This window comes from Haemorhous mexicanus, chromosome 1 (genome assembly GCF_027477595.1).
Source record: "Haemorhous mexicanus isolate bHaeMex1 chromosome 1, bHaeMex1.pri, whole genome shotgun sequence".
In the NCBI taxonomy this organism is placed as follows: Eukaryota; Metazoa; Chordata; class Aves; order Passeriformes; family Fringillidae; genus Haemorhous; species Haemorhous mexicanus.
In genome coordinates this window covers 6,724,124-6,739,749 of record NC_082341.1, presented here as the reverse complement: position 1 = coordinate 6,739,749, position 15,626 = coordinate 6,724,124, and the positions used below count along the sequence as shown (strand labels likewise).

At 44.6% G+C, this 15,626-nt stretch overlaps 1 protein-coding gene across 13 annotated transcripts in view; it reads left to right on the top strand.

Moving 5' to 3' along the window:
* KMT2C (lysine methyltransferase 2C) overlaps positions 1-15,626 on the top strand; it is a 187,840-nt gene that overhangs the window by 166,268 nt on the left and 5,946 nt on the right. For 11 of the 13 annotated variants that reach the window (XM_059839320.1, XM_059839379.1, XM_059839397.1 and 8 more), the window contains 11 exons: positions 2,588-4,270; positions 5,529-5,741; positions 6,122-6,286; positions 7,530-7,671; positions 8,800-8,947; positions 9,778-9,956; positions 10,055-10,209; positions 10,395-10,647; positions 11,224-11,363; positions 12,307-12,411; positions 14,271-15,390. In XM_059839320.1, the coding sequence (XP_059695303.1) occupies positions 2,588-4,270; positions 5,529-5,741; positions 6,122-6,286; positions 7,530-7,671; positions 8,800-8,947; positions 9,778-9,956; positions 10,055-10,209; positions 10,395-10,647; positions 11,224-11,363; positions 12,307-12,411; positions 14,271-15,390 (4,303 nt within the window). The remainder of the gene's footprint in view (positions 1-2,587; positions 4,271-5,528; positions 5,742-6,121; positions 6,287-7,529; positions 7,672-8,799; positions 8,948-9,777; positions 9,957-10,054; positions 10,210-10,394; positions 10,648-11,223; positions 11,364-12,306; positions 12,412-14,270; positions 15,391-15,626) is intronic. The other 2 variants (XM_059839435.1, XM_059839341.1) reach the window with 1 other exon arrangement.

Here is a 15,626-nt window from a genome sequence, read left to right as displayed (position 1 = left end):
AAGCGAAATGAAACATTCAGAGAAAAGTTTTAGCATGCAGGGCTTTGTTTCAGGCTTGAGTGAATGTTCTAACCCAATCTTCTTATTTTTTTACATTTTGAAAATCTATTTTTATTATATCTTTAGTGTTAGACTAGTCTTATTGTCTGTCATCATTCCTACATGCTGATCATCAGTATTGTGTCATGGAATAACATAGGTCAAAGGGATGTCTGGAGGTCTTTTAGTCATGATCAAAGCAGAAGTAGCTTCAAGATTAAATCAGGTTACTCAGCACCTTGTCAGTCAAGTTCTGTAAGTCGCCAGGGGAAGGGATTTCCCAACCTTTCTGGGCCCCTGTTTCTACATGTAACTACTTTCACTGGGCTTTGTTTTCTTTACATTCAGTTGGGATTTCACATATTGTAACTGTGATAATAGTGAGATGAAACCTGTGATATTTTTGTTAACATGCTTTGCCCACCAGGAGTTAGTGCTGTGTTCCTCAAGACTTATTATAAATTACCTGGCATGATTGTCAGGATCAGCTAGTCCTGCTGAAAATGGAAATGCTTTAGAATTATCCTTTACTAGTATAAAGGAAAAAATTTGGCAGGAGACAGCTTGGAATGAAGTTCTGAGCAATATCTGACCCTTGAGTTCTCCTGTGTTGCTTCAAGACAAAATATGTGCTGGTTGGAATATTAGTTGGCTCATCTTTCCACTGTGTGGAAGAGGAATGGAGTGGGTAAATTATTTCTACATAATTTTTTTCCGTTTCCACTATGAGTCACAAGTAGAACAAATGTAAAAAAAAAAAAAATACCCTTTAACCAATTTTTATTGTACATATGACAGTCTAATCTTTTGGTGGAGTTAGACTGAAGTAAGAGCTGTTAACCATGACATTGCTGGCAGATCCATTTACTGCCCCATAATTAAGGTTCTCCTCTTGGTAATTTTTAAATTTAAGTTTAATCTACTGCTAGCAGAAGCCATCCACTGCCCTTTAGCCACTGATTTAGACCAGTTGATTCATCCACATCCTAAGCAGCATTTTGTTCTGTACCTAATAGGAGCTTAAATGAGGTTTAAAGCATAGTTTTAACCACCTTCTGTTGGAAGCAATTTGCCACTCTTTCAAATCAGATCAAGTCATTTTTCTGCAATCAAGCTCCTGTTAGTTTTTGAAAAGTCTCTGTATGTATGGAGAGAGAAAAGAGCTCCTGGGTCCCTGGGAGTGGCTGGTCCTGGACACAGGCACAGAGAACACAGAGCTGACTGTGCCCCAGGAGCTGATGTGAGTCAGGGTTATTGGCCAGGCATGGAGCCACACAGACACTGCCAGATGGCTCCTGTGGCACTGTGCCTGTGCTCACAGGCTCTGCCCTGCCCTCCCTGCACTGCTGAAATCTCCAGCTCAGCTCAGGGCCTCTGGGTGTGCTCAGCCCTGGGCCTTGGACGCCACAGCTCGTTCCAGGGGCAGTCATGCCTGATCCACCCCTGGAGGTTGTGGTGCTTTGAGGGCCTCATGGTACAGCCCCACAGAGCCAGCACAGGTTTAGTGTTGTAGGACCACAGAGGAGCCCTGGAGCACGGGGTCTGTGCATTGCAGATGGATCCAGTCAGTGGCTCTGTCCAGTAGCACTGTTTATCCAGCAGTGTCAGTGCCAAGGCAGAGCTCATAAATCATCTTGGATCTGGGATTATTGTGTAAATAACCTTTTGGGTGCATCTGTCCTGCAGCCTGAAGTGTGTCCTGTGGCATCACTGTTATCCTGAGCTTTCTGTCTTAGTCCTTGCTTCAGTTAAAGGAGAGGGCTCTCACACAATTCAAAATACATTACAGAGTTTTTCTATCCCTACATAAGCTGTGGAAGTCATAATCAAATGAGCAGAAGTGAGAGGGAGATTTTCCATAATGTATGTATCATCAACCAGTGGATTGCAAAGCCTTCTATTTTCATTTTAGTTGGGTCTCTGCAGTGTTTCTGAAAGGCTCTTGCTTGTCCAGTTGACAGTGTTGTGTCCTTCCCTCAATTTCTCCTGTTTGTCTAAGCTACAAGGCATAACTTGCAGTGCCCACGTTGAGTTTATTTTGGTCTTAAAATCTTAAATTTCCAAGCAGCAGTTGCAGTTTTCATCTGACATGGGGTGTTTGAGGATCTGCCTGTGAACAAATGGGAATATCCATGTTTTCCTGCAAACTTTTCCTTTCCAGTTATATCTTTTTAAAACATTGCTGATGTGTGAACATCATCCATCTCACTGTTTCCCTTTTCCTGTCTGTTCCCAACTGTTGTATTCTGTGCATGGGTGATAAGATCTGTAGGACAAGGATCACTGCTGGTTTAGGTTTATATATTCTCTAGCACAGTGGGTCTTGATCTGTAATTAGAACTTTGAGACACTGCTGTTTTGTTTGAAGTCTTGGACTGGGGAGTATTTCTGATGAAATAATGGCTGTTCAGCATTAAAAACACTGCAGAAATTCTGGTTTGGCCTGAGGTTCATTGTCTCCTGGAATTACAGTGGTGAGTTACATGCTTTGTGCTGCTTACACAGCCAGTTTGTGGCAGAGGTGAATAATGACTGTTTCAATGTTTAGATCCGGAAGCAGCAGAAGGAGCACGCGGAGCTGATTGAGGAGTACCGGATCAAGCAGCAGCAGCAGCAGTGTGGGATGCCCCCACATTCCATAATGCCAGGGGTCCAGGCCCAGCCTCCAATGGTTCCAGGAGGAACAGCACCAGCAATGAATCAGCAGAGCTTCCCCATGGTGGCACAGCAGCTCCAGCATCAGCAGCATGCAGTGGTGATGCCTGGGCAATCCAACCCCGCCAGGATGCCAAACTTATCCGGATGGCAACCTGCAAACCCTCCGAGTCATATTTCCCTGAATCCAGCAAGGATGCAGCCTCCAATGACACCACTGCCAATTACTCCTGGTGCACCAGCTCCTGTGCCTGGCCCAAATGCAGCTGCACAGTCAGGGCCACCCCCGAGGGTGGAGTTTGAGGACAACAACCCTTTCAGTGAAAGTTTCCAGGAGCGGGAGCGCAAGGAGCGCTTACGGGAGCAGCAGGAGCGGCAGCGCATCCAGCTGATGCAGGAGGTGGATCGACAGAGAGCTCTGCAGCAGAGGATGGAGCTGGAGCAGCACAGTATGATGGGGCCTGAAATGAATAACAAAACATCTTTATCTCAGATACCTTTCTTCAATTCTGAGCTGCCTTGTGATTTCATGCAAACTTCTCGGCCCCTGCAGCCGTCCCCACAGCAACAGCAGCAGCAGATGGGGCAGATCCTGCAGCAGGGTGCTGTGACCTCCCCTCCTGCCACCAATTTTATGCAAAGCACAGAGCGAAGGCCAGTGGGACCTGCAGCTTTTGGACCTGATGCATCTGCTGGTGCAGGTGGAGCCCCCAGTTTCCATAATGTAAAACAAACTCATGGGAATCTCCCTGGGGCTGCCTTTACGCAGAACCAGGTCAGGCCTCCATTCCCTTCTGCTGTCCCTTCATCTCCAGTGCTGGGGGGCAGTGCCCCATGTGGGTCGGACACTGGGGTGCCCCAGGCTGCAAACATCCCTGTATCAGGCCAGTCTCTCATCCAGCTGTATTCTGACATAATCCCAGAAGAGAAAGGCAAAAAGAAAAGGACACGGAAAAAGAAAAAGGACGACGATGCCGAGTCCATAAAAGCCCCGTCAACTCCGCACTCAGATATCACTGCACCATCAACCCCAACCATTTCTGATGCTACCTCCACCCCCACAGTGAACACCCCCAATGAGCCACGGCACCAGGATGAGCTGGAGTCCGTGGAGCTAACGGGCCCCTCAACATCCAACACGGGAGAGAGTTCCCCAGAGCTGGAGGGGAAGCTCCCCAGCAGCAGCAGCGTGTCCCAGAAACAGCCCGGGGGGAATGCAGAGGCTGAGAAGGCTAAAATGGACACACCCAGCAGCCTCCAGGAAGTTAAACTGGAGAAGGCAGAAACTGATCAATGCTCAGGTCAAACTGAGCCTAAACCAGAAAATCCAAGCAGTATTAAGGTGGAGGAGGATAAGGTCACCTCACAGCCAAACTCTTCAGCTCCGAATCCAGCACAGCCACCCGGTGCTCTGGCAGCCAAAGGGGAGTCAGGGAATGAACTGCTGAAACACCTGCTAAAAAACAAGAAGTCCTCATCTCTTCTAAATCAGAAACCAGAGAACAGTGGCCGAGCAGAAGAAGAGGCTTCTGGGGATAAAAAGTTAGCAGAGAAGCAGAGTCCAGCTGAAGGAATGGTGAGCCTGGTCCTGGTTTTGTTACACTGTGGTCAGGAGCAGTCCAGCCTAGTCTGTGCCTTACTGTGGGCATGTGTGGGGACATAACCTACCTGTACAGGGGTGGAGGAAACAGCTTTAAGGAACTTTGCCCTCTTTCTTGCCTTTTCTTCACAAGTAAATCACCTGTGTTGAGCAAAGAATGAGTTTTAATATGGCTTCTTAGGTCAGCATATTCAGAAACCACTAAAAAGCAAAAAAAAAAGTAATTTTGTACAGAAAATTGTCTTCAAAAAATACCACTTCCTAGTGTTAATGCAGGATTTTACAATATGATTCCTAATTACTGACTGGCATGTGTCTGTACAGAACATGATGTGTCTCCTTTCTCCTGTGACTCCACCTGAGTCATCTGTATGATTTATTAATTTATAAGGTCTTTAAAAACAGACCTAAAGAAAAGTTCTTTATGTAGAGGTAGATACACTTTACACTTAGACTTCTTGGTCATTTTATTGTATTCTTAATTTCTGCTTTTGGGTTTTGACTGCCTAAACTCCAAATTCATTCTTAATACAAAATTTAAATGTGTTTAAAAGAAAAAAATACTCATAAAAGTAAAGGTAGTTGTGAGCAGCAGGTAATCAACTGTTAAAGATCCACAGTTAAAACATGTGATAGGAATCTTAGAATACTGGTGGTAGGGTTCATGTAGGGCTGTTTAAAATAATAATGAATTTTTTAAGAAATGGGCTTTCTTTTGGCTTGCCCCTGTAGCATTAGCATCCCATCCTGATCCCTTTTACCCAGCCATGCTTCCATGGGAAAAAAGGCTTTGCAGATTTGTACTGGAAGTATTTAAGCAAGTGGTACAATCCAGAAAGGTTTCACAACACTTTTTTTTGTTGCTAGCCTCAAAATACTTTTGTATTATATTAATTTCCATGCCTCTCTTCTGCCACCAAGTCTGTCTTTCATTAGGCCCTCGTGAACATCTCCAAGGTTTCATGCACATGTAACTTTATTTTAGGGGGTATTCAAAAGAGAATGTTACTGGCCTGTGAGTTTTTAATGATGTTTTCAGATGTCAGTGGTGTTAGTGGGAGGTAATAATTCTGTCTGTAGGGACAGTTTAGCAGTTCCACCTGCCAGTAAAATACACTTTGTTATCAGTGAGATTTATTACTCTGTGCCTGTGCTTTCAGAGTCGTGCAGTAAATTGGAGTGAACTGTCTATTAACATGTCAAAAATTCTGCTGCACTTCCTTTTTTCACACAGCAAACTGCAGGAGCCCAGATGCAAGGTACGTTTGGGTGCAGTAACAGCCAGCTCCAGAGAACAGATGTAGGACCTGAAACCAAGAAGCAGAGAAACAAGCGGGCTCAGAGGACGGGAGAGAAGGCAGCTCCTCGGTCCAAGAAGAGGAAAAAAGAGGAAGAAGAGAAGCAGGCAGTTTATCCTAATGCAGATACCTTCATCCAGCTGAAACAGGTGAGTGTGCAGGGGCTGGCAAAGGCAGTCCAGAGGCCATGTGGAGCTGTGGATTTCTCCCAATGGAAGTGAAGTTGATGCTTACGTTGAATTTTGATCACAGGTTGGGGAAAATGTGAACTTCCACAAAATCAGGGAATTTAAAGTTTGGTGTTTAATTTTGGAAGGTGGGCTGACATGGCAGGTAGTCCAAAAGGCACAGAGTTCCTGTCAGCTCTGGCAGCCTCTGGATGAGCTGGCAGGGAGCTGGAGCTGAACAATTTCCTGACAGTGGATAAATTCCAATTCTTCTCTTAAATTAGAAACCACTCTACTGACTGGAGAATTGCAGTGTTCTGTCTTAGACCTAATTTCTGACTTTTTTTTTTCTTCTAATACAGCAACTTTCTCTTCTGCCTTTGGTGGAACCAATAATTGGAGTGAGCTTTGCACACTTTCTCCCTTATGGCAGTGGCCAACTCAATGGTGGAAATCGACTCGTGGGAAGTTTTGGTAGTGCTACTCTTGATGGGGCTTCAGATTACTACTCCCAGCTCATTTACAAGGTATGGTTTTAATCTGGATTTCTGTTGTGTGCTCTCTGTGGGAAAAGAGTCCATGATAGTATTACTACTGGTCAGAGTTCTTGCCTTTTATGCAACTAGAAGAAGAATAACCTTCCATTGCTCGACTAGATAGTGTGAAACAGTCGCCATTGTTTTACTCTCTGAAAGAGAATATTGGTTCTGGAAACTGTGTTGTTGTAAACTAATGAAAAACTACAAATACTCTTTTAACAAATGGATGCTAAATAATGAAAATTGTAATTACAGTTTTGTGGAGCAGAAAAGACTGAATTCTCAGTATTTTGCAAAGTCATTGAAAGCATTAAACATTTCTTAATGTGAATTAAATAAGAAATAGACTTTTTCTCATTTGCCCACCAAGCCCTAACTAAGACCCTGGGAACTCTGAACAAAATAGACTGTTTGTTGATGAGTTAATAACCCACAGCATTTGAAACTTAGTCTCTGAGATCAGAGTGGCAGTACTGGGAGGGCAGTGGGATACTGAACAGACAGAATCAAATTTGCTGCTTGGATACCCTAATATGAAAACCTATTAAAACCAGTGGTGTTTTCTCCAGTCTTACACAGTGTGTAAGCTGAGAATGGGACCTACAGAAATAGTTCTTGTGGTCAAAAGTAATGAGGATTAACTTTGTGGGCATGACTGCAGGAACAGCAGATACTGAAGTTCTCATTTAATTTTCATTTAAAATATGGGCAGTTGAATAAACTGGTGAGAGGTAGCCCAGAGTATGGACTTGCAGAATATTTGCTGCTCCATGGTGGCTGCTTCAGTGACAGCTCATCCTGTGCTGAAGGTGAGGCAGCTTCCCCTTGAGGGGCAGCTGGGGAAGCTGACTTGTTCATGGTGCTGGAGAGTCACTGTGGAACAGCTCTCTCAGCATGGAGTTGGGACCTTTGCTGAAACTGTAGGAACCTGTTGGAAATCATTCCTTTTAATGTTCTTTGTGCATTTTTGTAAATCTTTTGGTAGGGTATTTGGCAGTGTTTACTCATGTGAACTGTTACTCTGATATCCCTGATACAAGAAAAGCCAATCATTGTGTCTTGTCCAGTAGATACCTTTGTGTCTCATGCTTGGGTCTCAGCTATGGCTGCGTATCAGTTCTACATCTGGGTGTAAAACTCTGAGTGGGTTGCACTGTGTGGTACTGGAACAAGGCACGTTGTCTCGCTGTGTTCCATCCTGATTGATGGTCCTTTAATTCCTGTCCTGCAGCAGAACAATCTGAGCAATCCCCCGACCCCCCCTGCCTCTCTCCCTCCCACGCCGCCGCCCGTGGCCTGCCAGAAGTTGGTCAATGGCTTCGCCACCACCGAGGAGCTCGCTGGCAAGGCTGGAGTGCTGGGAGGCCATGATGGTAAGGCTCATGTGTGTTGGTGCTGTAAGGTCTGTCCTGCTTCTAGCAAATGGCAAAATAGATCTTAGAATCACAAAGCAGGCTGAGTTGGAAGGGACCCACAAGGATTATTGAGTCCAGCTCCCAGCCCTGCACTGGACACCCCCAGCAATCCCATCCTGGGCTTGAGAGTGTTGTCCAAACGCTCCTGGAGCTCTGTCAGGTTTGGTGCTGTGACCACTGCCCTGGGGAGCCTGTTCAGTGCTCAGCCACCCTCTGGGTGAAGAACCTTTTGCTGATATCCAACCTAAACCTCTCCTGGCACAACTTCAGGCCATTTCCTTGGGTCCCTTCACTGGTGACCAGAGAAGAGATCCACACCTGCCCCTCTGCCCCCCATCATGAGGAAGCTGGAGGCTGCTGCGAGGTGTCCCCTCAGACTCCTCCTCCAGGTTACCTCCTAGGATGCTTCTCAGTTGCAATGCTCCTTTAGAAAAACAAAATGCCCAGACTTCTCAAGGTTATAATAATGACTAGCCAGCAATATTTTACACCATTATAGTGTAAGGTGTCAGTGCCTTTGCCTTGTTCCCATTAAAAAATATTTTGAGAACTAGACACACTCTTAAGAAATGAGAAAGAAAACCTTAAGATCAGTTTTTTGGGTCCAGTACAAATGACTGGCATGAGCTCCTTGGTTGAGTGAGCTCAAAGCAGCCTATCCAGAATGTGTGCAGTAAGTGTGTATTTCCTGATAATTACAATTTGGACAGTTAAAATTGCTTTCTGTTCTTTATACTGGGTCTTTGTAAAGACTATTCAGTGATTAAAATCCTTTTTTTCACACCACTTTTCCTTTGTCGTTGCAAAATTTTTGATTTTTTTGTAGTTCTGTGGGTTTTTTACATAAACAATCATCCTCTCATAGTGGCAGAAGACACACTCAAAAGTTTTTCAGGCCCTGTTTGCTCAAAATTTGCAGGTTTTTGTAAAAATGGAAGTTAATCCTGAATGGTCACAATTACTTGAACTCCCAAATGCCTTGAGAGTGTTGTCACCATCAGGCCCCACCCACACCCAGCAGGCAGCATATCTATCACTGGAAGAGCTGTCCAGATGTCTCATTGTGCTGTGCCTCTCTGGTTTCAGTTACCAAAGCTCTGGGGCCAAAGCAGTTCCAGTTGCCTTTCAGACCACAAGATGATTTATTAGCCAGAGCAATGGCTCAGGGCCCAAAAACTGTGGATGTCCCTGCTTCACTTCCAACACCACCTCACAACAACCAGGAGGAGTTAAGGTAGGTTTTACTTGACATCTTCAAAAGGGTGTTTGGAGCAGATTCTGTGATCTTTCATTGGATGAGACTGCGAAGGTGTGGAGAAACAAAATCCTTTTTGCACAGGCACAGAATGGCAGAGAATGGAATGGGATCATTTTAACTCTTAACATTCCATATGTAGAGAGCAGCATGGTGAAGTAGCTTGCTAGACCTGCTTCTATTGCTCGACTCCAGATTCTGCTAAATTGTTAGGGATTCCTTACCTTGATCTCTTAGAAGTGGAAGAAAACTATACAAATATCTGCTTTTCCTGGAGCAGTGTGGTGCTACAGTGACAGGTGACTGCTGTAGCAACAGCAAGACTGTGCAGGAGCCAGCCTGAAACTGCAGAGCTCCACTCAGTGTCCCAGGTGAGAAACACTGGCTGGCACATGGGTCTCCCTGCAGAGATCTTCCCGTTTGCCTCCCTTTCACTTGCCTGCCCAAAATATGGGTGTCTGTGAAGCCGTGGAGCCTGTATGTGGATAAAGGCCAGAGAGTATTATTTTTAAATATTAAAACAGTTCAAATATTAAATGCTCGTTTTTTTTACCCTGGTGGATAGAGCCATGGGGAACAGGGGGTTTGGCTTTGTTAGTGTCTTTGTTTTCTCCATGGATCTTTCCCAAGAAATGGAATATGTGTGCAATGGAATATGAGATACCCAGAGGTGATGGCCAACCACCTACTTGTGTTCCGTGACCAGGAGCAACCAGCAAGTTCATTTTAGTTCCCTGTCATGATTTCTAACTTTGGCTTACCAAAAGTTTAGTCCATTTCCAAACCAGGCTTTTTGGGTTTTGTTCTAGGGTTCAAGATCACTGTGAGGACAGGGACACTCCTGACAGCTTTGTTCCTTCTTCCTCTCCTGAGAGCGTGGTGGGAATGGAGATCAGTCGCTACCCAGACTTGTCAGTTGTAAAGGAGGAGAACCCAGAACCTGTCCCATCTCCCATCATTCCCATCCTGCCCAGCAGCACTGGGAAAGGTGAGGCTGCAGCAGAGTGAACATTTACAGCTAGGATTGGTTTTCTGTCTGTTCCTTTAAGTGTAGGATTAATGTGCTGTATTCTGGTTTATTTTCAGGTTCAGAAGCCAAAAGGAATTACATAAAATCAGAACCCGGTTCAGGAGCCTTACCTGGTTCTGGCTTCTTCTCCTCCCAGCTTGGACCATCCCAGAATGGTCCCAAATCTGGCCTTATCTCTGTAGCAATTACTTTACATCCCACAGCTGCTGAGGTAAAAAGAATAAGCATGTATTACATAGAGTACAACAGCAGTTAATTTGGGTTATGTATAGTGACTCTGAGGGGGTTACAGTGCAATAATGCTGCAGTTGCAATCTTCTAATAGTTTGTATCTCTGCTGTCTGAGCTGCTTGTCAGATGTAAACATTTTTTTTTGGTTTTTATTCCTGTTCTTAGAACATCAGTAGCGTTGTAGCAGCATTCTCCAACCTGCTCCATGTCAGAATTCCCAACAGTTACGAGGTCAGTAATGCTCCAGATGTCCCATCCTCCATGGCAGCCACCAACACTCACAGAGGGAACCCGTCTGTGGAGTACAGGCAGCACTTGCTCCTGCAGGGTCCCCAGGCAGGATCCATGGGACCTGCCAGGATCGTGGGGCCCTATGGACTGAAGCAGCCCCATGTGCCATTCCCTGCCAACAGCAATGGTGAGTGGGCTTGAACCTCCCAGTGTTCAGTACCACGGTTTAACTGAGTCATTATTGATGCATCTCAGCCTCAGAAATCCATGCTCTAGAATTCAGTAATTGATTCTTGTTCTAAACAAAACTTTTCACTTCTTACATGATCATGTGGATGCTCCTGGATTTCACCATGAGTAGTTCTCATCCATCTCAGATTTCCATTGTCTGTTTACATCACTGTCAGTGAGGCATTTCTTCCCTAATTCCTAAGATTATTAGGGTTTTTTATATCCAGTCTGGTTTAAAATACATAATTCAGGAAGATTGTTCCCATGCTGGAAAGCTTGACATAGTTGTTCAAGCCTGTATTCCTGTGTTTGGTAATTTTGTGATTTTTTTACACAAGAATGTGTTTTTTCCTGGTTTGCACAGCTGTTTTTAGGTCTGATTCATACAATTTACCTGTCAGGTCGAGGTTTAAAGCCCTCCTTCCATGCCCTATTCAGGAGGGTGCTAGTGCTCTACACCAGTAGAATACTGTGATATCTCATAAATTTGGTTTGATCTGATCCAGCCTCTGACGGAAAATCTGTTCCCTAGGTCTGGCTGGCTACAAGGATCACAGCCAGAGCATGGCAGAAGGCTCAGCACTGAGGCCTCGCTGGTGCTCCCACTGCAAGGTCGTGGTTCTGGGCAGTGGCGTGAGGAAATCCTTCAAGGACCTGCCCTTCCTCAAACAGGTCAGTGCTGAGGTGCCAGGGCAGGGCCCTGTGCTCAGCTGGGCTCCTTAAAGCAAGGGATGGCACAAAGCCCTGCTTGTCCTGCCAGCCAAGAGCACTTCAGCTTCCTGTGGTGTTCCCCTTCCTTGTGTGTCCTGATTCAGAGTGGGACATTCAGGCAGTACAGCTAAAAAATGGCAAAGTTGTTACTGATACAAAATGAATCCCAGGACATTTCATAAAACAGGTCCCATCTATGGGGCTTCTCAAAGCTCTGCTACCAGTTCCTTCCCTGACTTCTTCAGGGACCTCAATTCAAAAAAAGCTCATTTGTGAGGCAGCCACATTGCTGTGTCAGGAATTACTGTAAGAGCCAGAATACTTGCACTCTTTTTGGGCAGGAATCCTATTTCAGTTGCAATCTCTTGTCCTTACACTGGGAACTGTCATTCCTTCAAAGAATGCCGTTGCTCTTCAGTGCATTCTGGAAGTGGAGGTGACTACACCACAAAGACACAGCCAGAACTTGCAGAGAGTAAAGTGTTCATGCAGACAGGAATGCAACTGAATTCCCAGTAAGGTTTTGTAGATGGATCAGTAGATAAAACAGTGTGATCTGGCTTTGATTAGGCTGAAATGAGACATTCTTTTGCCATCTAAAGATAAAAGAAAATGGATTTTGCTTTGCAAGAGTGCCTATGGAGCAGATGGGTGCTTGGTGTAGAATGCTTTATTTTGATTGTTAAACTTCTGTGAAAGGCAGGAAATGCTGAAGAACAGGGGTGTAGGTGGTGGCAACGTTAGATCTGTCAAATAATCAAGTATTTATATCACAGCATCCCTCATTATTTCACAAATGTTCTACAAATAAAAGAGTTTCCAGCCAGATTGGAAGACTTGTTTCATTACACTTACTATGTGAAGAATGGTATTAAAATGCACTTCTTCTGTGTTTGATTCCCAGGATTCCCAAGAAGGCTCAGATAAAATGAAGGACATTGTATTCTGTAGCAACAACTGCTTTGTTCTTTATTCAGCAGCTGTGCAAGCAAAAAACTCAGAGAACAAAGTAAGTATCAAACACTGGCAGACCCAAGTGAGCTGAAATTATTGCAGCTATTTGTTGGAGAACAGAGAGGGGCCAAGGGGGAAGTTTGCACTTCATCTGAGAGGTTTATAAATTAATTGCTCTGTATTCAGACGTTGAGATTCTGAAGCAACAGCATGAATTAAAAATCATATTTGCAGAACTTTGTGTCTGACAGATGCATGGCAGAAAAGCCATCACCTTTGGCTCCCCTCCCAGGCTTTGAAGATGCAGTCTCAAACAATGAGTGATTCAAGTTCTCTGGGCATTGTAAACAACCACAGACACATTTTTAAGGGGTATATCCTGCATTTGGATTTGGCTTGTACAGTTAAAAATAAAATTACAGCTGTGAAAATAATAATTGAGCAGCAAGATGTAAAAAGAGTTGTAAAAAGAGTTTCATTTGTTCAGTGTAACTGGGAAAATAGAATCCTGTTCCCTTACTTTATTTGGGTGAAGCTGCCATTTTAAAACATTGATTACCAGAACACCAGTAAGGAGCCTGTGAGCTGACAGTGACCAGGGAAAGCAGTTTTTTATTACTGGAGAAGTACATCTGAAGAAGTTCATTCACTGAACTAGAATCAGGCTAGGGAATTTTCTCAGGTGGTCCCCTGAGAATAATTCTGCTGTAGTTCTCTGCCTGCAGACACTGCAAGGGGTATCCAACACCTGAGTGGCATAATTTCTTGCTGTCTCAGGGGTCATTCAGGGTCAGAAGAAGGGGAACTTAAATTTATCTAATTATGTAAACACTAAAAGTGAAATAGTCTTCACTGAAGACTGAATGTTGTTGAGTTTCTCACAGTTAAAATTTTTTGAGTACTTCTTTTAACTGAATTGTCTTCTGCTCTTTCTAGATCAAATGTACCTTTTTTCCCTAAACTATTGGTCAGAACAGGCTGTGTCCTTCAAGCTTTACCTAATTAATGTGTTCCATAGTCCTGTATGGACTGTATAGTTTGAAGCTTTCCTTCAAGTGCATCCTCCTTACTCTCTCAGGAGGAACTGAATTAAAAACATACAACCTGGAGAAGATAACTCTGTGTACATCCATATCCTTTTAGTGTCCCATGTAGCTCATTTTCAGTTGTTGTATAAACAGGGTAACATTCCTCTACAAGTGCATCAGCATGTACCTAATTAAGTTAATTAAATGTCATGTTCAGCCTCTTGATCCTTTAATTTACTCTTTCAAGATTAATCACACAAACCACGTTAAGCACTTCATAATATAAACTTCCTTTATTGTTCTTGTTTTCTCTCTTAGTTTTTTGTTTGTTTTTTTTTTTTTTCCACAAATCTCTGCAGGTATAATTCTTGTTTACTGTGACTGTATAGTTTAAGTCCTCAAGTTGTATTTAATCCGGAGCCCTGCAGAAATTACTCCTCACTTGTTTCCAGGAAAAAATTATGTGGCACTAGTTCTAAATTCTCCATTTCTACCATATAGCAGATTCTTATGCTTTAAATTAGTTTGTGACTTTGTGTCGTAACAAAACTTTCTAAGAATCCCTAGGAGCTAAAGCTGGCAGTCAGCTCACCAAGGGCAATTGAGGAGTTCTGCATTCAGAACCTGGATGAAGCATTATTTGTGCTTTCTCTCATGTATCAAAGGGACACCATGTTCTAGGTAGGCAGGGAGTTTCCTGCTCCAAATCCTGGTCCAAGCTGTGGTAGCATGGGTCAGGATAATTTAATCTTTCTCTGTTGATGCATCATGATTTTAGGCATTTGGAGAAACCTCTCCCATACTGAGCTGCCCATGTTTTCAGGTTTTATTTAATGATTAACAGGTTTGGGATCTTTTTCTTAAAGAGTTTTCTGTTGATTATCAGGAATCGGTCCCACCCCTGCCACAGTCGCCGATGAAGGAGAGGCCGCCCAAAGCATTCCATCAGTACAGCAACAACATCTCCACTTTGGATGTCCATTGTCTGCCTCAGCTGCAGGAGAAGGTTTCCCCACCCTCATCACCCCCCATCATGTTCCCCCCTGCCTTTGAAGCAGCCAAGGTGGAGGCGAAACCGGATGAGCTGAAGGTAACGGTGAAACTGAAACCCAGGTTAAAAGCAATACACAGCAGTCTGGAGGACTGCCGGCCTCCCAGTAAGAAATGGAAAGGGATGAAATGGAAAAAGTGGAGCATTCAGATTGTGATTCCTAAAGGATCATTCAAACCTCCTTGTGAAGAAGAAATAGATGAATTTCTTAAAAAACTGGGCACAACCCTTAAACCAGACCCCGTGCCTAAAGACTACAGGAAATGTTGCTTCTGTCATGAGGAGGGTGACGGATTAACTGATGGACCAGCAAGGCTCCTCAACCTGGATTTAGACCTTTGGGTCCATTTGAACTGTGCTCTTTGGTCTACAGAAGTCTACGAGACACAAGCTGGTGCCTTAATAAACGTGGAACTAGCACTGCGGAGAGGCCTGCAGATGAAATGCATGTTCTGTCACAAAATGGGTGCCACCAGCGGTTGCCACAGGTTAAGGTGCACCAATATTTACCATTTTACCTGTGCCATAAAAGCACAATGCATGTTTTTTAAAGACAAGACCATGCTTTGCCCCATGCACAAACCAAAGGGAACTCACGAGCAGGAGCTGAGTTACTTCGCGGTGTTCCGGAGGGTGTATGTGCAGCGCGACGAGGTGCGGCAGATCGCCAGCATCGTCCAGCGCGGCGAGCGCGACCACACCTTCCGTGTGGGAAGCCTCATCTTCCACGCCGTGGGCCAGCTGCTGCCACAGCAGATGCAGGCCTTCCACTCCTCCAAAGCCCTGTTCCCCGTGGGCTACGAGGCCAGCCGGCTGTACTGGAGCATGAGGTACGCCAACAGGCGCTGCCGCTACCTCTGCTCCATCGAGGAGAAGGACGGGCTCCCGCTCTTCGTCATCAAGGTGGTGGAGCAGGGCCACGAGGATCTGGTTCTGACTGACACAACACCTAAAGGTAAATTTTGTCAGCCAAGATGATGAATTTGTGGCTTTGCTGTTCATTGTGGTACTGCTGATTCCTGTGGTACAGTACCTGTTTGAAGCAGCTGTTGTAGGCACTGTTCTAACATAATGTTTATAGTGAGCTTCCAGGGCCCATTTTTAATACCCTGCTGTGAAGGCTGTGATCACCTCTGAAGAAATTGTATAAGCTGCAGATCAGAAGAATTGTTCCAAGTCCACAGAGGAGAC